At 46.2% G+C, this 26,842-nt stretch overlaps 1 protein-coding gene across 2 annotated transcripts; it reads left to right on the top strand.

Moving 5' to 3' along the window:
* The first annotated feature begins 1,435 nt into the window (after nucleotides 1–1,435).
* Nucleotides 1,436–25,657, top strand: BRI3BP (BRI3 binding protein). 2 transcript variants are annotated; one of them, XM_088801088.1, is made up of 4 exons: nucleotides 1,494–1,779; nucleotides 12,582–12,684; nucleotides 20,318–20,401; nucleotides 20,835–21,374. In XM_088801088.1, the coding sequence occupies exons 1-4, from the start codon at nucleotides 1,573–1,575 to the stop codon at nucleotides 21,254–21,256; spliced, it is 816 nt and encodes a 271-aa protein (XP_088657214.1). In that variant the 5' UTR covers nucleotides 1,494–1,572; the 3' UTR covers nucleotides 21,257–21,374. The 2 variants fall into 2 exon arrangements, with proteins under 2 accessions (XP_019604344.1, XP_088657214.1); XM_019748785.3 differs by lacking the exon at nucleotides 20,318–20,401 and having other exon boundaries at nucleotides 1,436–1,779; nucleotides 20,835–25,657.
* The last annotated feature ends 1,185 nt before the right edge of the window (nucleotides 25,658–26,842 follow it).

The following is a 26,842-nucleotide window of genomic DNA, read 5'->3' on the forward strand; positions in this document are numbered from 1 at the left end:
AAAGACATATACACAACATGGATCTCATAAATATAATGTTGAACAAAAGAGGCCAATCAGAAAAGATCGTATTGTGATCCCATTTACATAAAGTTAAAAAACAGGCAAAACGAATCCCTTAAATTTTGGAAGGGGCTAGTCAATGGGAGAGGACAAACGGAGCCTTTCTGGGAAGCTGGTAATGTTCCATTTCTCCATCTGTGTCCTGGTTACTATCCCATACCTGTCTTGTCAATTACCTGGGTGTTGTTTAAATTCATAGCGAGACACCTTATGATTTGTGTATTTTTGCTTGTATGCTATTCTTAAATTTAAAAGTTTACTTTAAAAAATGAAGATAAAATACATGGCCAATAAATATTTAAAAAGTATACTGGAAACCTTACCAGGAATCCAGAAAAATAAGATACAATTTTTCACTCTTTGGGTTGGCAAAAATTAAGTTTTATTTTGCAAGCTGTCTCAAAAATGTCTGGTTAGACACGGTTTATTTGATTTAGGATGCAAACAGGCCCCTGCATTGCATTTGGTTATTATGGCTCTTACGTCGTTTAAAACCAATAATCCTCCCCTCCCTTCACTTTTTATACCATTCACTTGTCGAAGAAACTGGATCGTTGGTCCTGTACAGTACTCCCCATTCTGGATTTGGCTGACTGCTTCTGCTGCTTCTGCTTTTTTTCTCCATCCCCCGTATTTCCGGTAAACTGTTCGTTAGATTTAGGGGCCAGATCAGGTTATGGCTCAAAGGGTTTTGGCAGGAATCCATCATAGGTGGCGCTGGTACTTCCTTCTACAGATTGGTGGGTCCAGGGCTGCACAACTTGGCCCCTCCAGTATCCAGTTCCCCACTAACTCTTGGTTTTAATCTCTGGATGATCGTCGCCTGGACCTATCATTTCATTACGGGCTGCAAAAATTTTCTAATTATGTCACTCCTTCCTCATTTACTAGCTGGACTTTTCTAAAAAGAACTTTTCCTCAACTATTTTGTGACTCTGAGTGAAATACAGTTCTTCCAGTAAGGGCAAGAAGGATGCTAGATGCTTTCCCTTTATTTAAACATTTCAGAATTAATGAATGAGCTGGTGCCGTTGCCATGGGCAACGGTGGCCAATTATTGGGCACCATTAAGTTCAGTGATTCATATATGTGTATATCTATTTCATGTTTTCCAATCAATTGCAGTCATTTATCTTTGTTGAGGCTGTGGCAAGTTTTCCAGTCACGGTTTGGTTGCATTTTACGGAAAAGTTAAAAATAAAAATTATTTTTAGAAAAAGATTAAAACCTCACCAGGTCAGGGAGGGCTTCTGGAGGGTGGGTGCGGGGAGACAAAGCAACCTCAACCCAGTCCCGCCGGCTCCGGCCAGGTCGATGGCTGGTCCCCGCGTCTAGGGGCGGGGCCAGGCGTGGGCAGGGCCGTCGCGCCTTTGCGCGCGGGGCGGGGCAGGTGGCGCAGCAGCGGCAGCGGCGGGCACAAGCGCGGCGCGCGGTCCCCGCCGGAGCCGCGGCGTCCCTCTGTAGGGCCCTCACCCTGCTCCCTGACCCCCGCATCCCGCCGGCCCTAGGATGGGAGCACGCGCCTCGGGTGGGCCCCAGGCCCGGGCTGGGCTCCTGCTGCTGCTGCCGCTGCTGCTCGGGCTGCTGGCCCCCGGCGCGCAGGCGGCGCGGGGCCGAGGCGGCACCGAGAAGAACAGCTACCGCCGCACTGTCAACACCTTCTCGCAGAGCGTCAGCAGCCTGTTCGGCGAGGACAACGTGCGCATCGCTCAGAAGGTGGGTGTCGGGCCCGCGCCCGCGGTCACCTTGCCCCGGCCGCCGCGCACCTGGCGCCGAGGCCGGCCTGGGCCGTGCGCGGCCTCCGCGGCGGGGAAGAGGGGTGCCCATTCCGGGGACGGGGGTGGCCGGCCTGCGCCCCGAGGCCTGCCTGGCCAGTGTCGGCTCTGGTGGCCGGTTCCGGCTTGGAGCCAGGGTGCAAAGCCGCGGGGCGCCGTCTGTTCCACGCTGCACTTCTCCTTGGACCTTGCCCCCTAGGGCGGCGCGGCCAGGCTTCTCCTGGGGAGCGCTGACGCCGACCGCGCCTCTCATTCATTCATTCAACACGTTTGAATGAACACCTACTATGAGCCAGGCACCGTGCTGGGTGCCCAGGGGGCGCCCTGCCCGCTTACGCCCTCTACCCACGCTGCTGCGCTCTTCCCCTGAGCATCTTAGGCCCTCCTCTGGCTTTTAAGATGTTTAGGCTTCTTTCTTTCTTTCTTTCTTTTTTTAATTTACAAGAAAAGAAAGGGAACGATGCGGACTGTTCTGTTGCTTTAGCAACCTGGCTCATTAACCCTCCTGAGCGCCTACTGTGTGCCAGGCCTTTTACTTGCAGCGTTTTGTTCACTGTGAAGCTGTTTAGGAGCCTGCAGCCCCCTGAGGGGGTGTTGAGACCTCAGAAGGAGCTCAGGGAGGCTCCCCACTCCACGCGTGGTCCGCTGGAGCTGGGTGGGATAGGCACGCCGTTCGGGCCACAGGGCCACCAGTAGCGCCCCAGAAAGGGGAAGGAAATGGGGGACAGTTGCACGTGGTAATGTGGGTCCTTGAGCACTGCTCTTGCCCTCCTCTTATTCCTTTGCGCTGGTCCTGGCGTTTTGGAATGGAGAGAAGTTTGGGTTGAAGTTTGGGCTCTGTTATTTGGCTTCAAGTTCTGGCTTTACTACTTACATGCCGGATGGCTTTAGGAAAGTGGTTTCCCTTCTTTGAGCCTCAGTTTCTTTATCCTGTTAAATAGGGATAATACCACCCCCTTCAGTAAGAGGCTGTGATTGTAAGTGGTGGGCCAGAGGAATGGCTGAGTTGATATTGGTATCAGCTGCTCTTGGCAGTTCCACCCTAGCAAGGGTACAAATCAGCATTGCTGAGCCCTGCTGGAAGGACCTTCAGGGTTCAAAAACGTTTTCTGGTGCTTGAGATGGAGGGGGAAAAAAGAACCTTGAAACCCAAATCAGACGGGCTGGATATTCTTACTGGATGAAATGAAAGAGGTTAATTTGTTGGGGAAAGGAACGTCTGACCGTCCTCTCCTGTGGGTGTGTGGGTGCCTCTCGGGGAGGCTGTGGGTTCTGGAGGAGAGAACTCTTTGTTGGTGGTAGAGGATGTGAACAAGGTGAGTCTGCGTGCCCTGGGCGATTGGAGAGCAGAAAGCATTTGTTTTAGAGCAGAAGGAAGTCTGACTTCTCTGTGCAGGATAAGCAGAAAGAAGCAATGTGTCAGCTGAGGGTTCTGTGTGAGAGTCTGAGGTTCACGGACATGAATTCCAATGCCGACGTGCAAGGGCTTATCTTCTGGGCTGGGATCAATAAGACAGCGGTATTCTGGCAAAGCATCGGAGAATCTGGAGGTCCGAAGAACTCTTTTAGGGGTCAACCAGGGTTTGTGCCTCCAACAGAGATGATGGTAATACTATCTTCTGTTCCTTAAAAAGCGCAAAGTACTTTCATCGTTAGAGTAACTCATTTAATCCTTAGAACAATCCCATGGGGTAAGTACTGTTACCGTTTCCATTTTACAGGTGGGGAAACTGAGGCATGGGGTGGTGAAGTGACTGGCTTCACGTCTGGCTGAGTGGCAGAACCAGGACTTGAACCCAGGCAGAGTGGGCCGAGAGTCCATCCTAATACCCTCACCGGTCTTCCTGCCTCGTGACCCTTCTTGGTTTCTTCAATTGGTACAACACGTAGAATGAGGTTGACCTGACTTACTTCCAGCTGAGTGTAGCCCAGACCATCCAGGCTTGGTTAGGTCGTTTTGTTAATCTTAGTGAAAAGAAAACTGGGTCAGTTAGCAACTATAGTTTTCATCGCGCGTGGGTTTACTAATTAGAGCCAGAGCTGCTTGGTGGGTTGTGAAGTTCGACCCATGTTTAAAGAAACACCTTATTTTCTAATCTAGGACTTGTCTAAAATAAACCCACGACCTTATGGTTTGGAGCATGGGCCTTGCTGACGAGTAGATGTAGGTTTGAATCCCAGCTCTGCTTCTCACTAGCTCTGTGACTTTGGGCCAGTTGCTTAACGTCTCTGTGTCCCTTTTGTGCAAAGGAGATAAATTGGGGGTTAAATGTGATTAGTCTGGATGTATAATACCAGGCACTGAATAGTGTTTAGTTAATGGTTGAAGATATTTACATAAGAAAGGGATTCATCTGCTAGGAGAGTGATGTATTCATTAATTCATTTAACAGTTATTAAGCAATTTGTACGCGAGTGCTCACAGCAGCACTTTTCACATTAGCCAAAAAGTGAAACAACCCAAATATCTAGCAGCCGATGAATGGATAAACAAACTGTTCTGTCCATGCAGTGGAATATTGTGCAGCCATAAAAAGAACGAAGTATTGACACATGCTGCAGGTATGTGTTAAGTGAAGTACTAGTACATGATACACAGATGAACCTTCAAAAAAAAAAAAAAAGGGATACAAAAGGCCACATATTGTATGATTTCATTGATATGAAATGTCCAGAATAGGCAAGTCCATAGAGACAGAAAGCAGATTAGTGGTTGCTCAGGGGAGAAGGCAGGGGAGTGACTACTAAATTAACAGGGATGCAAATGTTCCGGAACTAGATAGTAGTGACGACAGCACAGCATTGTGAATGTACATAATGCCACTGGGTTGTACACTTTCAAATGGTTTAAATGGCCGATTTGATGTTATATGTATTTTACAACAATTTTTAAAAATTTCTTAAGCACCTACTCTGTGGAGCACGAGCCAGACAAAATGTCCCTTCTTGGGAAGCTTTCATGGGACAGGCTGTAAGTAAGTAAAAAATAAATGAAACAAGATTATTTCAGCGGGATAGGTGCCATTAAAGAAACGAAACAGGATGGTGTAATAATAATGGTGGATAATCTTTGTTTAAGCTTCTCATGTGTCTGGCACGGTTCTAAGATAGAGGTTCTGTTGTCACCCCTGTTTTACAGACAAGGAAAGCGAATCAGTGGTAGATAGCTGGGCACGTCCACCCTCATAGCCCCTGCAGAACTGGAAATAATGGAGGGGAAGTGAGCTGAGTGAGAAAGAGCAGGAGGGACAGAGCATCCCAGGGAGCGAGAACAGCACGTGCAAAGGCCCTGTGGTGGAAACGGGCTTGGTGCGGGGGAGAGCCAGTGTGGGTCGTTGCATGGCTGCAACAGAGCCAGGGAGAAAAGGAGACATGCATCACGCTGGACCCAGGGGTTAACAAAGTAGACTCAATCATGTGCAAAAAAGGCATTGCAGAAAGCCAACAGGACGGAGTCCAGGTGTCCTGCCTGGAGGAAGGGGCATGAGTTGAGTCTGGGAAAATGGGTTGGCAGGGAAGGGAAGATCTGGGACAAGGTTGGTGGCAACGTTCCCAGGTGGCTGCATTGAGTTCTGGATCATGGGGAGCCCAGGGGAAAAAAAATCCAGCAGGACTGATATGGTGGGAACATCTGAATGCCAAGCTGAGAGCTGGTGTTTTTCTTTTCTTGCTCCTTTGCTTTTGTTTTAGTTTAGTTTTTTTTCTTTTTTAAAGAATCTTAACATTTCTAGGTCTTTTTAAAAAAATAAGGCCATAATTTCATGGAATACCATTTCAAATAGTTCAAAAGTTAGGAAAATAATCTGCCTGCTGCCTCTGACCCCCTCTCCCGTTCTCCTGCCCAGAAGCAGCCAGATGTTCAAAGTCTAGATAAGCATATAGGTATATACTTGTAGATCCGTTGTTGGTTTTCTGTTTGTTTTACACTATGTATGCTGTTCTGTACCTCCTTTTTCAATTAAACTTTGGAGATCAGACCTTATCAGTACATAACGTCTTGCTTCCTTCTTTTTGGAGCGCTGCAAAGAGCAAATTATTGTAAGGATGTACCATAATTTCACCCACACCTAATGGTGGAATGGTAGGCGTTTTGTTAGTTTGCTGTCTTTTGCCACTCAAACAAGGCTGCAATAAAGACCTCTCTTTACAGATGTGTGTGTGTGTGTGTGTGTGTGTGTGTGTGTGACCATAGACAAATTCATGTGTAAATTGTTAGAAATGGAATTGCTGAATCAAAGGGCCTGTGCATTTGAAACATTTTTAATTGAAATATAACCAGTGCACTTTCGTGCCTCATCAGTGGAACGAATGGTCACGCCCTAAGCACCCGTGTGACTAGCTTGGGGAACTAGAAATGGATTGTTCAGCCATCTCTGCCTCAAGATAACCACTCTCCCGACTTCTGATGACATCAATTCGTTTTATCTGCTTGTGTCCTATACACATAGTTCCACATGCACTTCTAATATTGAGAGAGACTACTGAATTGTTTATCAGAATTGCTTATTCTAGTTACTCGCATCAAACACACGTGAGGGCTGGCTGGTCCCCAAACCTGGTCCTACAAAGAGTATCATTAAACTTTTTGGCTTTTGTGTTTGAGATAGATGGTCTTCTCCCTGACTCAGAATCTTATTGGCATTTTCTTTTCTGAGAAATTGCCTTTTGTTTTCTTTGCCATTTTTCTATCAAACTGTTAGGGTTTTTTGTTTGCATTTTTGGCTGTTTGCAAGAAAAATCTTTTCAGCAAAATCACTTTCTACTCTTTTGTTTTTTTCCCACCAACGTTTTACCGGCTTCATGGGGGTGTAATTGACCTTACACTTCAACAGACTGCACATATTTAAAGTGGGACAAAAGTGGACACGTTGGTAAGTTGTTTGACATAGGCATATACCCATGAAAACATCACCACAACCAAAATAATGTTTCCTTTAACTTTTTATTTTGAAAAATTTCAAAGTACTGAAAAATTGAGAGACTAGAGTAAGGAACAGCTATGAAGTCTTCACCTAGGTTCATCGGTTGTTCACATTTTCCCGCAATTGTGTTGCTTTTTCTCTACACACACAGCACACACACACACACAGTTTTTCACTGAACCATTTCAAAGTCAGTTGCACACATCATGACACTTCCTCCTACAGAACTGCAATACCGTCGTCCCCTCCAAGAAACTTCAATTTAGTACAATAAAATTTTGTAATATACAGTCCGTATTCACATTTCCTTTGTAGCTTTTTTAAAATTCCAACTTGCAATCAAGAATTGCTCATTGCGTTTGGTTTTCCCATCTCTCTAATCTTTTTTAGCCTGTCAAAGTTCCCTCACTTTTTCGAGGATGCAGGAAGCATTTATGACTTTGACATTTTTGTCTTTTTTTTTGTAACAGCTTTGTTAGCTGTTATAATTCAGATACCATACCATTCATGCATCAAAAGTTCAGTGCTTTTTAGTATATTCAGAGAGTTGTGCAACCCTCATCCCAATTTTAGAACACTTTTATCACCCCAAAAAGAAACTCCATGCCCCAGTTAGCAGGGACTCCCCTTTGCTCCCAGCCCCTGGCAGCTCGTAATCTACTTTCTGTGGCTACAGATTTAACTATTCTGGACATTGCATATCGATGGAATCACACTGTGGTCTTTTGCATCTGGCTTCTTTCACTCAGCGTTGTGTTTTCAAGGTTCACCTTTGGTGTAGCGTGTGTCAGCACCTCATTTTCTCTTATGGCTTCTTATTTATCCATTCATTGGTTGATAGACACCTGGGTCATTTCCACTTCCTGTGACACTGCTATGTGCATTCATGCGCAAGTTCTTTTGCAAACACACGTTTTCAGTCCTTCGGGGTAGACCAGCAGTGGAATTGCTGGGGCATATGGTAGCTCTCATGTTTCAGGGAACCTCCGTGGAGCTGCACGGTTTCACGTTCCCACCGGCAGGGTGTGAGGCTTCCGGTTCCTCCTCATGCTCGCCAACACTTGTTACTGTCTGTCTTTGACACTGGCCCTCCTCCTGGGGCTGATGTGGTATCTCACTGTGGCTTTGACCGGCCAGTGTCTTTTGCAGTGTCCCACAGGGGGTACTGTCTGATTGCTTCCTCGGGGTGGAGAGAAAATAGTGAGAGCACACAGTTCTAGGGAGAATTCTGCAGAAGAGGTTTGGGTTGCGGTGGAAGCACATCAGGGCACGGGGTGCCAGCTTGTCCCGTGCCTTTGATCTCTGGTGGAAGCTCATGGCCCTTCGGCCCTCTTTTTCCCCTTTGTAATTCCCTCATGAACTGCACACGTTCCAGCCCTTTGGGTCCGGGTGATCTTGCATTTCATTGTGTTCCTCTGAGCTGCAGGTACCCTGGCAGCCCTGACTTACCCAAGATGTACTTGCCCTTATGGCCTGATTCTCCTGGGGCAGGAAGCCGTCTGGAGGTGGGTGCCCAGGCCTCTGGCTGCAAGGGGAGGGGTGATGAAGTCCCGGAGTGTGAGGAGTTTTGTCCCCTTCCACACCCACGACCCCAAGCCCCCTCGGTTTGTTCACCTGAATCTCCCTTGTTTTAACTTTTCATCCTGAAAATTGTCCAACACACACAAAGGGAGAAAGAAGCGTAGACTGAACCCCTGTCCTCATCACGCAGCACTTCCATTGATCAACTTTCTTCCATTTAAAACCAATTTTTAAAAGTTTTCAATTAGAGTTGACAGACAGTATTATATTAGTGCACAGCACAGTGGATCGACATTTGTACAACGTGGGAAGTGATCCCCCAGTAAGCCTATAGTCCCCACCGGACACCCGACATGTTGCAGTGTTATTGACCATACTCCCTGCGCTGTACTTCACCTCCCGTGACTGTTTTGTAACTACCAGCTTGTACTTGTTAATCCCTTTCCCTCTTTCAACCCATTCACCCAACCCCCTACGCCATTCTTGTTGTATCTATCCCCCCCTCAGAAACATTGTTAACCTGGAATAGTATTTTTAATCTAAGACATATTAGTTTGGAGTGGAGGTCGGGCTTTCGTCCTTGTTGGGAGCGCCAGGGTTAGGGGGCCCCCCCACCATTCATGGGTCTGACAGAAACAACCCCAGCAGCCCCACTATGGGGGCCTGCACTGTGTGCTGGCCCCGGGCTGAGGTCTGTACAGGTTCTGATGGGGAGTCCTCTCTCCGTCCCATTTTACAGCTGCGAAAACTGAGGCACAGAGAGGTTTAGCAGCGTGAGCAGGAATGTCTCTTCCTTCCCAAAGAACTGCCTCCTCACACCATTTCGGAGGAGTTGGGGCCATTTTAAAGGCTCGATATCCTTTTCTCACAAAAGCCTTGGTGCAGACCCCTTTCCTTATTCCTTCATTTGAATACATTCTAAAAATTGCTATCTATTGACACACATGTGCAAAGTGTACATACTTTAAAGAATGATGACAGAAGAAACAAAATGTAATATGTCCGTAACATGGAATGGTATTTGGCAGTGAAGAAAAATTGAGTTGTGATTCCTGCAACAACACAGGTGAACCTTGGAAATGTTATTCTGAGTGAGAGAAGCCAGATACAAAAGGTCACGTATTGTATGATTCCATTTGTGTGGAAAGTCCGGGAAAAGCAAACCCGTAGAGACAGACAGGAGATTAGTGGTTGCCGGGTTGGGAGGAGGAGGGATGGAGAGTGACTACTCATGTGTGCAAGGCTTCTTTTGTGGTGCTGAAATTGTTCTCGAATTACATTACAGTGATGATTGTACAAACCTGGTAAATATTCTAAATGTAAATGATCTGTCAATAAAGCTCTTTAACAACAACAACAACAACAAAGAATTATAACTAAACCAACACCAGTGTGCCCTGTATCTGGGTGAAGGTACGTTCTCCCAACCCCTCTTCCCCGCCCCCAAACCCCCAAAGAGAGGGGTAGTCACCTCTCTTCTCTCTGACATGTATACTTTCTGGCATTCTCCACATAGTCTTTGGACGTCTTTTTTTTGTTTGTTTTTTAAATCAACTCGCCCATTATTTTGTTTAACCCTTCCGTTGTTTTTACTAGCAGCTTTATGGAGGTCTAATTCACGTACCATACAATTCACCCATTTAAAGTGTACAATTCGATGGATGCTCGTACTATATAGAGCTGTGCAGCCATCACCATAGTCCACGTAAGAACATTTTCACCACCCCCAAAAAGAAATCCTGTACACTAGCTATCACCCCCTCCCCAGCCCCTGGGAACCACTGACCTGTGTTTTGATTATGGACTTGCCCTTTTTGGACATTTCATACAGAAGGAATTATACGACGTGTGGTCTTTGTGTCTGGCTTCTTCATAATGTTTTCAAGGTTCATCCATGTTTGGAGCATTATGGCCAAATAATATCCCATTGCATGACTATACCAAGTTTTGTTTATTCCCCATCAGCTGATAGCTACGTGGTCTTTAAACATAGAGATTCGGTTAGTGCCATTACCTAAGGCTGATTATTTAATGCTCTAATAACCAGATGGGGCAAGTGCTGTTACCTCCATTTGTCAGCTGAAGACTTGGAGATCTTAAGAATACATACAACATACCCATAGCCAACCTACCAAGTAAGAGGCCTCTTACTCTGGGTATTGAACCCTGGCAGTTAAGCTCCCAGCGCCGGGCACACTCAGCCAAGCCACAGTGCCAACACGGAGATTGCTGGGCTCCACTGCTCTCCTGTTTGCTGATTCAACCCTGCCCCTCCTTTTTTTTTTTTTTTTTTTAACAGGACTTTATTGGGGAACAGTGTGTACTTCCAGGCCTCTTTTTTCCAAGTCAAGTTGTTGTCCTTTCAATCTTAGTTGTGGAGGGTTCTGTTCAGCTTCAAGTTGTTCTTTCAGTCTTAGTTGTGGAGGGCGCAGCTCAGCTCCAGGTCCAGTTGCCGTTGCTAGTTGCAGGGGGCACAGCCCACCATCCCTTGTGGGAGTCGAACCGGCAACCTTGTGGTTGAGAGGATGCGCTCCAACCAACTGAGCCATCTGGGAGCTCAGCGGCAGCTCAGCTCAAGGTGCCGTGTTCAATTTTAATTGCAGGGGGCGCTGCCCACCATCCCTTGCGGGAGTCGAGGAATTGAACTGGCAACCTTGTGGTTGAGAGCCTGTGCTCCAACCAACTGAGCCATCCGGGAGGCAGCTCAGCTCAAGGTGCCGTGTTCAACCTTAGTTGCAGGGGGCAGAGCCCACCATCCCTTGCGGGACTCGAGGGATTGAACTGGCAACCTTGTGGTTGAGAGCCCACTGGCCCATGTGGGAATCGAACCGAGTTAGGAGCACGGAGCTCTAACCGCCTGAGCCACTGGGCCAGCCCTGCCCCTCCTTCTTCCTCTGTCCTAGACGCACATTCCACCCAGGATATCCAATTTAAAATGCTGTAGCCAATTTACTCTTGAGGCATTTATCCTCCACATGTGAGCCAAAGGGAATGTGTACAGGGTCCCATTGGCTGTAATAGTGCAGGTTGGGAACAACTTAGGTGTCCATCAGCAGGGGATTGGTTAAATACCATCTTTAAAAAGAACGAGGCAGCTCTATACAGGCTGAGGTTGAGTAATCACCAAGGCAGAGTGTTACAGAGAAAAACTGCAGAATTGCACACGTATGCTATTATTTGTGGAAAAAATATTGGTTTGTGCCATTATTCACCCAGTGCATCCAAGGGAGACTACAGAAGTGAGTGCTAACAGTGGTGCCCTCCAGAAAGGGATTTGGGGTGTGGGGAGTGAGATGGGAGGCTTACTTTTCACCAAATTCCCATTTGTAGCTTTGGGTTTTGTGCCATATGTACAGAATATCAACTATTCAAAAAAATAAGGATTCTTAAAACTTTTGTATGAATTTTTATAATAAAAAATAAAAGTAAGCCATGGGAAAAAAAATAATAATAATGTGAAACGAGGCTACACCTCATATTCATATTACTCTAGCCCTGTGATTCTCCCAAATCACCTGTAGAGCTAATAAAGACCTCCCAGACCCTGGTGCCTAAAGCCGGAGAAGGCGTGGGTCTCTATCATTTCCATGGATACAGCCTACGTGTGAGAACCACCTTTCTCCCCTGTCAGCCTTTCAGAGCTACTCCCTTGTCGCATCGCCTCACCTCCTGGTGAAATAGATCAGAGGCGTAAACTCCCACATTTACAAATGAGAAATCTGAAGTACAAACTGCCAGTCCTAGTCACAGGGGATGTAAAGCCCCGCATAGGGAATATAGTCAATAATATTGTAATAATCATGCATTGCCAGGTCGGTACCAGGCTTATGGGGGGCGGGAGGGATCACTTCGTAAGCTATATAAATGTCTGACTACTATGCTGTACTCCTGTAATGAATATAATATCGCATGTCAACTCTAAAAGAAAAATACATTTAAGACATTAAAAATAAATAAAAATGAGAAGTCAGGCAGAGGAAAGCGGAGACCTTGACAAAAAGGTCAGCAGAAGGCTGCAGGAGAAATGGGATGTGGAGCAAAATGTCTCTGGGAGCGCTCCCATCTCCCAGGGGACATCACTTGGCCTGCAGAAGGGAGGTTGGACCGAATTTCTCTCAGTTCTTGGCCCACCGGCAGTTGGTCCAAGCTAAGTCAGTCCCCTGAGCTACTTGGCTACTCCTAGTGTGACCATGATCAGGTCCGCTGTTTTCCCCCTGAACTATAAACTGATGGGCTTGGCTGGACTAGGGAGAAGGCAACGTGGACCGAGGTAGTGATGACCCTTCTCTTGTCTCTGCAGTTCTTGACCAGGCTGACCGAGAGGTTCGTGCTGGGAGTGGATATGTTTGTGGAAACAATATGGAAAGTTTGGACGGATATCTTGGATGTACTTGGCCTTGACGGTAGGTGAGGGGGGTAGTTGGGGGCGCGGGATTCATTCAAGGTGCTGTTTTATTCTGGTGGTTCTCCAAGTGTGGAACCGGCACCCATGGTGAGTGGTAGATGACACACCTTGCGGGGGTGGGGGCAGCGATGATGTGAATGAAGATTTCTTATTGTAATAGTTGCATACACAAATGGGCTGTCAAAGCTGAGAGTCACAGAGGCTACTTAGGATAAGGTGCCAGTGGAGAGTGCCAACTCGTCTGCCCCCTGGCAAACTGCACGGACCAGAGGTGGCTTCTCTGGGTGGTTGGGATCTGTGGCAAACTACTCCAGTTACTTACACAGAAAGAGATTGAATATGGAGAGTGGGGTGCTCCCGGAATCATCAGAGGGTCTGAAGAGGCCACAGGTGTCCCCAGCCACAGCCGACCTGGCCTGCCAGCTGTTGCTAACCCTGTTCCAAGAATCAGGAGGACCGCTGCGGGAGCTGCTGAAGTCAAGAACACAGCCCGGGTCCAGGCTGCCACCTCTCTCTCCAGGAAGTCTGCAGCAGCCTCCTGTGTCAGGGTCCCCAAGACCACGCCAGACACAGTGACTCTAGGAAGACCCCCCCGACACTGCCTGGGGTCGTACTCAACGGCTGTGGTTCATTCCACTCCAGCATAAGGACACAAAGCACAGTCGGCAAAGCAAAAAGGCACCTGGGGTGAAGTCCAGAGGAGACCGGGCTCCAGCTTCCAGAGTCTTCTCCCAGCGAAGTCACACCGGATGCTCTTAATTCACCAGCAGCGAGCTGTGACAACACATGTGAAGTGTCGTGTAGCAGGGAAGCCCATCAGAGACTCAGCACCCAGGGTGTTTATCGGGGGCTGGTCACCAAGGCACCCTCTGCCTGGCACGGACCAAAATTCCAGACTTCCCTGAAGGTCAGCATAAACCATACTGTTTGTACAAACTGTCAAGGCCCAGTGAGCCACACTTACCAGGAAATAGACCAACCGCTCTCTGCAATGCGTGTGTTTTCCACTCCACCAACCAGTGACCTCAATTCTCCTCGGACGCTGACCAGGCGTTCCACAGATTTAACTCAATTCTGACACGATCTACATGGAGATAGCGTCAGATTCCTCAGATTCCACAGGTCAAGGGCTCAGTACCACCAGACTGCCCACTCCAGAGCAGAGGCAGCCTTCTGACTACACGGAGCGGACCAGAACAGAGCCGCTCTCTGGCAGAACCACGAGGCCAGAAATGCTTGTGTTCCTGCCTGTTCCCAGGTGAAGAATTCGCTTCTGCAACAGGGTTTTTCCCCTTTTATTTGATGCATAAGCTTCAGAGCATCTGAAGGCCTTTGGAAGTTGTGTCTTATGCTTACAAGTCTAAGTGTGTAAAAGACTTTGCTGGAAACTACTCCCCAGTTGCATGTGCTGCTACGAAATCTTTCCTTGAGGGCAATCCTCTAATTTCCTTCTTCAGAATGTTCCAGGGTGATGGTTAAAATGGAGACTTCTTAGCCCAGCGCAATCTGATGGGAATGGAATGCCAGCCACCCATGTAATGTGAAACGTTCTATCTGTCACATTAAAAGGAAAAAGAAACCGGTGAAATGAATTTTAATAACAAATTTTGGTTAGCCCAACAGATCCAAAATATTGCCATCTCAACTTGTCATCAACATGGAAAGTGATTAATGAGGCATCTTACGTTGTGGGGGTAGGGGGATTATGTCTTCGAAATCCAGTCTGTATTTGACATGTGGGGACAGAGTCCCAGAGAGCAGTTTCTAGGCTCTCGGCCTCACGTGGAAAGGTGCTGGCTCGGTTCTTAGATGGCTATCAGCTGTAATCAGATGGCCATCCGCTGTGGCTGGGTGGCCATCAGCTGTAACCAGTTAGCCATTAGCCACTAATAGAACTGCCGTGGCTACGCTAGGGGGTTGGGTGGGTGTTTGGTTGGCAGAGAAGCGGATGGCGGATTGCTGCTAGCAAGTGCGGTTAGCAAGCAGATTGTGGATTGTGGATCATGTTTATCCTACTTCCTGTGTCTTGCCCAGCTGCCAGCGAGACTGGGGTGCAATAAGACCCCTCATTGGGGTACTGGTGGATGTTTGCTTCTGTCTCGACCAGCCGCCATCGAGAATATAGTGGTATGACTCCCCTATCTATGGCTCCGTTGTTGTTCCTTTTTGGCCTCCCCATGTCCTGCATTCTTGTGCAAGGAACGGGAGCTAAGACCTTGCATGACAACACAGCGCATCTCAAATGAAACTCACCACATCTCCAGGCCTGTGGCTACTCCCATGGCCAGCATGGCTCGAGCCCCACTCCATGTCTGCTGGCTCAGGACACTGCTGGGACATAGAGCACGTGGCTAGGTGTCAGAAGGGTGAGTGTAAGTCTCCCATCTTCATTAAGTTTTTGCTTTCTCTGAAGCCTCTGAGGCCACTTCTGACAAAATGCTGCTGTGACTCCCTGCGTCGGAGCTCCTCCAGCTCTGTCCTGTCCTACTTGTGGGACCCTGCGCCAGTCACTCTCTGTGCCCGAGTCCCCATGTGGAAAATGCTACGTGTCTTGTCAGCAGCACATTGTGAGGATTGAATGACAATTCATGCAGAGCGGCCAGAACAGTGCCTCGTCCACAGGAAATACCCAGTGACCCTTGATGGCTTATGAAGAGGCTCTGCTCCAAAACATAAGTCACGCAGTTCTCAGTTCTCTGTGCAGAGGCCGCCTGTGTCCGTCCCTGCCCAGAGCCAGCTTTCCCCTCCTCCATCCTGGGGACTCTAAAGATGAGCAGTGACATAAAGCCAGGTCAAGCTGAGGACAAGTCTGCCACCAAAACGTCCAGTTTTCTTTGAATGGTTAACAAGGTTGAATGTGTCCCCCTAAAACTCATACGTCAAAGTTTTAACTCCCAGGACCTCAGAATGTGACCTTATTTGGAAATAGGGTCATTGCAGATGTCATTAGTTAAGATGAGGTCATACTGGAGTAGGGTGGCCCCCTGATCCAGTAAGACTGGTGGTGACCTCATAAGAAGGGGACATTTGCACCCAGAGACACACAGGGAGAAGCCACATGAACATAAGGCAGTCATCAGGGTGATGCGACAATGCCGAGGATTACTAACCACCAGGAGCTGGGCGAGGCCTGGAACTGCGCAGAGGCAGAGACCCCAGAAGGAACGCCCCCACACACACGTCGGTCTCAGACGTCGGCCTCCAGAACGGGGAGAGTGTCCATTCCTCAGCTTGTGGCACTTTGTTATGGCAGCCCCAGGAAATGAATGCAGTCCCTGTTTGCTCTAGGGCAGAACACCCCGAGTTGCTCTTGTTCTCTTTAGGACTTTTAGGACATCTAGGGAGCAAGGTTGCTTCTTACCACGTCCCTTGACTGAAGCAGCTGTTTCTACTTAAGTCGTTGAATTGTGGCCCGCAGGTTAGCGTTCTCACCTCCAGGCCAGGATTTCCCCCAGGTGACCCTGTACCTGCTCATCACCTGTCTTAGCCCCTGGATAACATGATAGTACATGTTATGTGGCTTTGGACATATAGTCCACCATACTTCTCAAAGTATGCTCTGAGGAACCCTGGGGGGTCCCTTTTTCTAGCAACATGTTTCAGTGAGACCAGGTATTCAACACATGCTTCAATAATTTTTTTATATCCATTACATGTGGATAATATTTTGAATATGTTGGGTTAAATATTTTAACATTCATTTTACCTGTTTCTTTTTGCCTTTTTTAATGAGGCTTCTAGAAAAGTTAAAATTAATACGTGTTCCACATTGACAGCTGGCATTCTATTTCTGTGAATTGAAAAACAGGTTGAGAACCCAACTCTCTCCTAACAAGCCAGATTAACGAGATTTGCAAAAATGCAAAACAGTGCCATTATTCTTGCTATGGTTTTTGTTGTTTGTTTTGGGAAACAGTTATTTTTTATGAAAAATATATTATTTGTGTTAACCTTCAATGGGTTCATTGTTATTTTTAAACTAGTTAATAATAGCAATGTTTAAAATTTATACCTTTTGCTTAATTTTGCTTTGAACTTAAAACACATTTGAAAATTTGTCTATTTTTTAAAAAGCTTTAAGAAAAATTAGCCTGAAAGTATGAGGTGTATTAAAGTACAAAATCACAAAGAAAAAAATTTTAAAGTTAAGAATTTATTAAAAATTGGTTTTAGTTTCTACTATGTAAATATAAATAGACAGAACTCATACATATAAATATTGGTTTAGTCTCATCCTCTGCAGGAATTAAGTTTGAAAGTCAGCTCCAAAGTCGAAACCACTAGTCAAAGTGCTCCGATGCCTCTGAAGGCACCACGAAGCAACCTGTCATCTGGCTTTCGGGGAGTCCTGGGGGCCCCTGTGGCTTCAGCCCAGGAGAAGGTTGCTGTTTGCGAGGTTGGGCCCCAGGCGCAGTGGCCAGCTTGTGCACGGCAGTCTGACCACTTTTGGGGTTGGGGGGAGGGTGCAAAACATTCATACTGCAGATGCATTTAGAGACTGGGAAGTCCCAGGTTCCAGACGTTTCATCTCATGCGTGCTCTGAGTCCACACTTACCCACCCCACATCGTCACATCCCACATCACCCATGCCCTGCTCTTCCCCTCGTGCACAGAGTAGGTTGTGCGTTGGCCAGTAGATCTGAAAGTGAGGCCCTCACACCAGCGGCTGCAGCAACAGCGTCCCAGAAACTTGTAAACGGTGCAGATTGCCTGGCCCAGCCCTGACCTACGGAATCGATGTCTTGGGGTGGGGCCCAGCTGCCTGTGTTCATAAGCCCTTCAGGGTTTTCTGGGACACACACTCAAGTTTGAGAGCTGTTGGTGTAAGTTAAATGCACGTAGCAGGTAACTCCTCTTGAGCATGGGAACTGACACCATAAGGAGACAATCAGACAATTCCAGAATGTAGGTCTTTCTGCAAGAAAATGAGGCTGGACAAACCAGTCTTCAGAAGGTCCGTGTCATGGGACTCTTCTAGATTAAAGAAGACTGACGCCCCATGGCCACATGCAGCACAGAACCGTGATTGGGTCCTGGCTGGGGGAGAACAGATATAGTAAATATATTCCTGGATAACTGGGGGAGTGTGAATGATATTATGGAATTTAATATTCTTAGGTGCGATCGTAGTATCATGGGTCCTGGGTGTTGAGGGAAATATTATCTTTATTCTTAAAAGGTGGAAGGCATCAGAATTAGAAAGGAAGAAGTAAAACTGTCCCTATTTGCAGATGACATGATTTTATGTATACAAAATCACCCAAACTGTTAGATCTAATCAATGAATTCAGTAAAGTTGCAGGGTACAAAATTTACATATAAAAGTCAGTAGCATTTCTATACACTAACAATGCATTATCTGAAAGAGAAATAAAAGCATCCCATTTGTAACATCAAAAACAATAAAATACTTAGGAATAAACTTAGCCAAGGAGGTTAAAGCTCTGTACTCTGAAAACGGTAAGACATAAATGAAAGAAATCGAAGAAGACACAAATAAATGGAAAAGTATCCTGTGTTAATGAATTGGAATAATTAATATTGTTGAAATGTCCATGTTACCCAAAGCACCTATCGATTCAATGCAATCCTTATCAAGCTTCCAATGGTATTTTTCACGGAAGTAGAAAAAATCCTAAAATTTATCTGGAACTACAAAAGACCCTGATAAGCCAAAGTCGTCCCGGGAAAGAAGAACAAAGCAGGAGGCATCACATATCCTGATTTCAGGATCTAGGAATCAAAACAGAATGGTAGTGGCATAAAAACAGACAGGCAGACCAGAGGAACAGAATTGAGAGCCCAGAAACAAACCCATGCATACATGGTCAACTAATATTTGACACGGGAGCCAAGAATACTCGATGGAGAAAAGATAGTCTCTGCAATAAAATTGGAAATTCACATGTAAAAGAGTGAAACTAGACCCCTATCTTACACCACTCACAAAAATCAACTCAAAATGGATTAAAGACTTAATGTAAGAACAGAAACCATAAAACTCCTAGAAGAAAACATAGGTGGTAATCTCCTTGATGTTGGTCTTGGTGATGATTTTTTAGATTTGACACCAAAAGCAAAAATAAACAAGTGGAACTACATCAAATTAAAAGGCTTCTGCGCAGCAAAAGAAAGAATCAAGAAAATGTAAAGAACCTATGGAATAGGAAAAAATATTTGTAACCCGTATACCTGTTAAGGGGTTAACATCCAAAATATATAAAGAACTCATAATATGCAATAACAAAAAGCCAAATAATCCAATTTAAAAATGGGCAAAGGACCTGAATAGATATTTTCCCAAAGACCGTAATGAATGGCCAACAGGTACGTGAAAAGGTGCTGTTCAATATCACACATCATCAGGGAAATGCAAATCAAAACCACAGTGAGATACCACCTCACAGCTGTTGGAATGGCTCTTTTCAAAAAGATGACAAATGCTGATGAGGATGTGGAGAAAAGGGAACCCTGGTTACTGTGGGTGGGATTGTAAATTGGCACAGCCACAATAGAAAACAGTATGCAGGAGCCTCAAAAAGTTAAAAATAGAATACGCTATGAGCCAGCAATCCTTCTGGATATACATCCAAAGGAAATAAAATCAGTATGTGGAAGAGATGTCTGCGCCCCCATGTTCCCTGCAGCGTTATTCCCAATAGCCAAGACATGGAAACACCCTACGTGTCCACCGGCAGATGAATGGATAACGCAGTTGTGATATATAGAGCACAATGGAATATTATTCAGACATAACAAGAAGGAAATCCCGGTGGCGGGCATCAGACTGAGAAAGACAAATACTGTATGTTCTCATTTATATGTGGACTCTTAAAAAAAAAAAAAAAACTCGTAGAAAAAGATCAGATTTGTGGTTATCAGAGACGGGATGGGGTGTGGGGGAATTGGATGAGGGTGGTCAAAAGGTACAAACTTCCAGCTGAAATAGAAATAAGTCCTGGGGATGTAATGTACAACGTGGTGACCATTGTTAACACTGCTGTGTGATACATTGGACATTGGAAAGTTGTTAAGTGAGTACTAGATCCTAAGAGTCCTCAGGACAAGAAAAACAATCGTTTTTTTGCCTTTTTGGCATCTATATGATGTGACGGATGTTATCTAAACTTACGGTCATCATGTCACAATATATGTAAGTCACGCCATCATGCTGCACGCCTTGCCTTCTGCAGTACTGTACGTCCATTATATCTCAATAAAACGGGGGGCAAAGCGTGCTAAAGTATGATGTGTACATGTGTCAAATGGTTTGGTAAAAAAAAAAGATGTGACTAGAGAGATGAAACACAATTGTTAAACCTAGGTGGTTTCAATAGAAGTATTTTACTGTTATTTTAACTTTTCTGTTTGAAAATTTTCTTAAGTTGGGCACACAGAAGACGCAACTTCTCCATTTCACTCCAGGCTTAGGATGGAACTTCATGTGTGGGTACCAGTTACGATTAGATTTGGCTGTGAGTAAAAAACCCCTAATAATAGCAACTTAAACAAGATGGACACTTGTTTCTCTTATGTGAGAATTCACAGGTAGGTGGTTAGGCGGGTAGGTAGCTTTGCAGCACGTGGTCCTCAGGACCCAGGCACCTTCCATCTTATTGCTCCCCGATAGGTGACTTTTCTTCCCTCATGGCCCAAGACAGCTGCTCCCACTCCTACCTTCGCATCCACATTCCAGCAGGCAGAAGAAGAAGAGGTAAAGGGCACAGTCCTGCTACTTTCAGGAAAAGCCCCTTGAAGCCCACAGAACATTTCCTCTTCCCTCTCCCTGACCAAAGCTTAGCCATGTAGCTGTTAGGGAGACTGGGACAGGCCTTTGTCCTGGGCAGCCGTGTGCCCAGCCTGAAACTGGGCATTTGTTATTTGGAAGACAGGAAGGGAGGAAGTCAAGGGAGAGTTTGCAGGCTCTGCCCCGCCATGACAGGTGTTTTGAACCCATGATACAGCAGGCAGGCTGACAGGCATGCTCTGTATTTTGCTAGGGTAGTCTGAAGGTCACTGAAGCAGCTTAGTTCCTTGGGCTTTTGCAGATGCCCAGCACATGAGCTCTGCTGCCCCCCCGCCCCCACCTTGTCGGGAAACCCCTGACTCCATATAACCAGCCACTGTCCCTCTTTTCTGTTCTGCAGTCTCGAACCTGTCCCAGTATTTCAACCCCGCCTCGGTGGCCAGCAGCCCAACCCGTGCCCTTCTGCTGGTCGGTGTGGTCCTCCTGGCCTACTGGTTCTTGTCTCTGACCTTGGGCTTCACCTTCAGCATCCTGCACGTGGCGTTTGGCCGCTTCTTCTGGGTGTTTCGGGTCATCCTGTTTTCCATGTCCTGCGTGTACATCCTGCACAAGTACGAGGGGGAGCCGGAGAACGCCATCCTGCCCCTGTGCTTCGTGGTGGCCGTCTACTTCATGACTGGGCCCATGGGCTTCTACTGGCGTGGCGTCCCCAACAGCCCCAGCGTGGAGGAGAAGCTGGAGCACCTGGAGAATCAGGTCCGACTGCTAAGCATCCGCCTCAACCGGGTGCTGGAAAGTCTCGACCGCGCCAACAGCAAGTGACAATCAGCCAGCCGGCCGGGTCCCCTCACACCAGCGCCCTCTCTCAGAAAACAGAAAAGAAAAAAGAAAAAAAGAACACCAAACCCCAAACAATCTTAATAAACATTCCTGAACAAGAGAGTGGCGCTTGGTGAGGGTATTTCCGGCCACAGGCAAACTCGTAGGATGCGTTCCAAGGGGAACGGTGAGCTCGTTTACGTAGAACTCCCTACGAAGTGTCATTAGCGGAAGAAATATTTTTTAAACAAAGGATATAACCATATTAGCTGTACAGTCAGAGAAGTTTATCTGCATAGAGCATAAAGTTAATTTTTTCAAGCATTTAAATACATCTTTTGTAAGGTTTTTTAATAAAGGCAGACCCGAGTCAAGTTTATTAAAACTTTACGTGGAGGGGAAGCATATGCTAATTGGACATGTTTAGCAAAGTTAAGGTTTCTTTTCACAGTGTAGGGATTACTGGGTGAGGTCTGTGCGTTATTTTCATGTTCCAAAATGGTGAGCTTCATTTTATGTTATTTTTGGTTGATGTGGACCGAGCTGATGAATGTTGTCACTTATGAATGTAGATGGTTGGGCTTGACGTGGAAACTAAATGTCTCTTGGATCATAGTGACGCGAGCCAAGCTGCCGTCGATTAGATTTCTAAGTGAAGAAGTCATTATTTGTAGGAAACCTGATATCCCCCTCCCTCCCCCCCGTCTGTGCTTGGATGAATTTTAACCTCAATGTTTTGTGAAGGAAAAGCTCAAGGACGGGGTGAAGAAATGTCTTTGGGGTCAGACGTTAGGAGCTGTCTGGGTAGGCGTCCAGGCTCACCCAGGAACCTTTTGATGTCCCAATTTCACTGTTTGCCAGCTAGGCCTATATAGGAAAGATGAGCTCTCACGGGTGTTTTGTTTGTTTATTGCATTTTTGTTTTTGGTTGACTCGGGACCTTAGAAGGAAAACAAATCATAGCAGCTAATAACATTTTCAAGTCTGTTGCTGCTTAGAAAGCGTCTCAGGAACAATCCGCAGCGTAAACAAGCCTGGGAGAAGATCTGAATTGTTTTTCCTGAAATGTCTACAATACACAGGTTAGGTGTTCTCTGTCTGAAATCTGCAGCGTCCTCATTTTAGGTGGTCTCTAGGGGCAGAGAGAAGTACATGCAGGGCAGACAGCTGTGGGGGGCCTGAACAGGGGAGTTTTACAAGGCTTGGATCTGGGGCTGGTGGAAACGCCCCCTGCCTAGGACCCCCCAAGGGTGTTGGCAAGCACCAGGAAACCGGGCAAGCTAAGGCAGCTGCTGCAGAACTCACTTTTGAAGGCTGCCGCAGGGTCATGACTGTCTCCACAGCCCTTCCCTGCCCACCGCTGTGCCCTGGCAGCCCCCACCCAGGGCCCCGGTATGCACATTTGCAGAGATCTCTGCCTGCCCGATCGTGTAGAACCAAGACCTTCTGGTCCCGGTACCACATTGGGCATAACTCGGCTGTCTGCCCACTCTTGTGCCCTGTTTCTGTCACGTTTTATTTTTGGTTGGAAGTATCTGGAACACGGAAGCAGATGTTTCTGAGGATGTTTATGAAACTTCTCTTTTGAAAGTGCACCTCACGGGACCCAGCACTCACTTTCTGGAATGCGTACCTGTTCTCTAGGATTTGCTCAGCAAATCGTCATCCATGGGCATTTGAAACCTGTGGTTTCTGGATTGAAACTGCCCTTTTTTGTCATTTAGATCCTTGTGGATGAATCTGTTCTAGCACTGGGAACAAATGACTCTAGGGAGGTCATTGTCACCGTCCTTTCCTGTTACGTGTGCATTTGGCTTTTGTGCACTGGGCATGCTTATGTACTAAAACATTACTTTGCTTCTGTTGACGGGTAGGGGTGGGGGCGTAGGAGGTGGGGTTGGCATATTCCACACAAAGCTTTTAAGTCTTAAACTCTCACCGGTTCGGGTCTCACAGCCACTCCATTCCCCATCTCACCCTCACACCTGACACCTGAAGGTCCCCAGGCTGGATGGAGATCCAGGCAGGAAGGCCATGTTAATGTCCAGTAAATCGAGGGCAGCACACGAATGTGGGCAGTAGTGGACCAAGACTGTACAAGCATCCACTGAAAATTGCTATCGGGACTTTGCAGCGTTTTTACCGAACTGGCTGAGTGTAGACTCTGAAGCCCATTTTACAGTTCGATACACTCAAGTGAGAGGTGTCTTTATTTTTAATGAAAGAGCCTCACTTAATTAGGAGTAGCACTTCAGGATAGAAGCTTGTGGGAAATTCTGATAGAAGTCCCTAGATGTTAGGTTGGAATGACTCTTGCTTTTTAATGCAGAAATTTGACTTTTGTTTGGGCATAGTCCTTACCTCAAATCGTTAGGGATTTTTTTTTCTTTCTCCATTCCACAGAAGCTTATAGGGTATTTGGCGTCCCGCTGCCACTCCCACCCGTCTCTCTTTTTTCTCTTTTGTACGTGGAAAAATGTATTTTTGTACCATATCTCATACCTTGACGAGAAGCCTTTTTTATATCTTTAGGGCTGTAGAATATCTTAGTGCAGCACTTAATTAAATGTGATACAAAAACATCCTGGTGAGAACGTGGATCTGTTATAATTAAGAGTCGGTTTTTAAAATATCTTAATCAGTGTTAATTTCCCAGTACATCAGTATCACAGTAAATACCAAGAGCAGAAAATAGTCCAGAAAAGAAAAAGGACCCACAGTCTCTAAATTACTGGATTTGGGGGGATATTTTGGGATCAGTGTTTACAGTGGTCTCTTCCGTGACTGGCAGAGATTCTTTCATGGCACGTAAGCCTTCCATAAATATATTTTCTGATACCAGTAGCATTACCTGCCCCCTGGGTTTCTTTTGCTTCACGTTGCTGTGATACGCCTTATCATTTCTGGGAACAAAGTACAGCACCAATAGAATTTCTTGAAAGCTGGTCTGGGGTCTCAATTTACAAAGGTGACTGAGTGATAGCATGTAGGGCATAATACCATTGAAAGAAGGTTTTTAATACAGTTCCCTGAAGATGAGAGACACAGAGTGCCACACAGGGCTGCCTGAATGCTGCCACAAGCAGGGTCAGGAAGCAGAGAGGGGAACTGGGACCATGCCTTTCTGACTGGTGGTGGGAAGTAACTGGCTGGGGACATCCCCTATTGGGTACGAAGTGTTAAACATACAGGTCGTGACTTTTGCACACCCAGGAGGACTGGCTTGAGGGGAAGACGGAAACCACTTTGACTGTCAGTCTGTCTGAGTCAGCTGCTTTACCGACAGATTAGGAACGACATGTGAAATAGCCAGTGCAGACTCTAAAGCATAGTGTATACACCTGGTCCCTAGTGGGACTCCTCAGTGGCTTCATTTCCGTGCTTCCTGCTTCTTAAGATGCTTTTGCTGAACGACATCTGCCTTATGGGTTGATGCCCGATAACGTCCCCCTGCTGGGTTCTGAATTGGCTGGCTTAGCCAACGCCAGCTCTCAGCATCCAGCTAGCTCAAATTAAAAGGAATTCCTAAGACCTGAAGGTGTCAATCCTCCCACAACTTAATTTTTTTAATAATGTATTACTAGTCTGCAAAGTCTTGTTGATGGCCATTGTAGTAGTTGGACTTTTGCTCCTCTAACAGTACCCTTAAAATTAGCACTGGACAGACATCGGTGTGATGTCCAGTATCTGACATACACAGACTTTGTTCAGCATACTGAATTCTGTGCTTTGCTCTGCCATGATTCCTTGATACGTAACAGATACACCAGGACCAGCTTTTCCTTTGTGGCGTCATAAAAAGCTGATTGTCACTTGCATTGTCTACTGAAAACCTGTGGCAGCTAGTGGTGTTATTGACCATATGTGCTAATGTCTTCTTGCAGATTAAAAGGTTTTCCTGTAGTGTCCATTTCATATCTGCATGTGTGTTAAATCTCTGAATACCGTGTAATTAAATCGATTTCTTGTGATGGTGATGGCAACTCACGCTCACTTCACATCCAACAAAGCAGTTTCCTTCTTCTTAACTTGGAAATCATATGTGAGGTACGGTACCCATTGTCAGTACACTCCTGATTCAGTTCCTATTTTGTGTGCCTGGTTATGACTTTGATATAGCATTTAATTGGACACATACGATAAACCCATTTGATTTTAATATAGTGGGGTGTGTGTGTATGTGGTATGTCCACACTGTAGTCCCGTGAGCCTCCGAAAACTGATTCTACAAATATCATATATAGACATAAATGTATAAGGCTTATTTTTTTTGCAAAGTGATACATACATTCCTGTTATTTATTAAATAACTGGCTTTGGTGTTATGTAGCGATATTTGTAGACTGATTTCAGAACAGAATGAAGATATTGTGAAAATTACAGCTTAATAAATGTTTATTGTAATTTTGTTGTATGGACTTCTGAAATATATTTCATCACTTCCAGCCAGGCCTTTGTGGAGTTTTCCCAGTTTTGACACGTAATGCTGATTCTATGGTTTTGTTCCCTTATCTGAGAAGGTCATACAATCTTGAATTTAAAATGTTAGATTGGAGGTAGGGTTGTCAGATAAAATACAGGATGCCTGCTTAAATTTAGTTTAACTGTATCCCATGTACTATTTGGGACATACTTATACTAAGAAAGTATTTGTTGCTTATCTGAAATTCCAATTTAACCAGGCATCCTGTATTTTTATTTGCTAATTTGGGCAACCCTACCAGAGTTTTGCAACTGATGTACACCTTTCCACCCCACCCTGAACCAAGATGCTTTCAAGATAACAATTGTGTGTGCTAACAATTGTTTTTCTAGCAAACATTGAGGAACGAATGTAACAAGAGAACAGTCAAGTTAAATCTGCTTATGACCTGAGTATTGCTTATATTACAAAGAAAGTCTCAAGAGCCCATAGGGGACATTTTGAGGCTAGTCATTGTGACATTTTTGGGAAGCCACCCGGCTGGCTGGCGCAGCATTGGGAGAGTGAGCAGGTTGAACCCAGCAGCGACCCCACACCAGGGAGAAGGATGCAGCTATTAGTATCCATAGCAACCGTGATGGGTGAGAAAGTAGGAACCAGAATGAGATATGAAAACATAGCCCATGCGTGAATTAAATAAGTGTGATTAACACTCATTTTGCAAGGCCGCGTTAACAAAGAAAAGTGAGACACAGCAGGCTGGGGAGGAGGATGGGAGCAGGTCACGGTGACGAGAAATGAAGTGAGACAAGCCCGTGCTCGCGGGGTAATGCTGTGCTGGGGCAGAGGAGCAGGACCAGACGGCCTTGGAGGGAGGAACAGGACACTCCTACAGCACGAGCCAGGTGTCCTGCCCAAGCCAGCCTTGTTTTAGCTTCACCAGCCTCCACCGTCCCTTCTGCTGAAAGCCGTCGGCTGCCTCCTGTCACAGCCCCTGTTGCAGCTGGCACGTGGTTTACTTAATGGCCAGGTCAGCGAGGTGTCGCACCCGTCTCCTTTGCGTCTGTTTCCAGTCTGAGCTTCCTACAGCCTGCTTGGTGGTTTTTAAAAACAGCCTTATGGAGGTATAATTGATATACAACAAACTGCCCATGTTTCGGCTGTAC

This window comes from Rhinolophus sinicus, chromosome 9, assembly GCF_057876585.1.
Source record: "Rhinolophus sinicus isolate RSI-liver-muscle chromosome 9, RSI-T2T, whole genome shotgun sequence".
Taxonomy (NCBI): domain Eukaryota; kingdom Metazoa; phylum Chordata; class Mammalia; order Chiroptera; family Rhinolophidae; genus Rhinolophus; species Rhinolophus sinicus.

Coding starts and splice junctions, on each gene's coding strand:
- BRI3BP (XM_088801088.1), top strand. CDS start 1,573: ATGGGAGCACGCGCCTCGGGTGGGCCCCAGGCCCGGGCTGGGCTCCTG. Junction 12,685..20,317: donor GGATGTACTTGGCCTTGACG/GTAGGTGAGGGG, acceptor GCTCCCCGATAG/GTGACTTTTCTTCCCTCATG. Junction 20,402..20,834: donor AGCAGGCAGAAGAAGAAGAG/GTAAAGGGCACA, acceptor TCTGTTCTGCAG/TCTCGAACCTGTCCCAGTAT.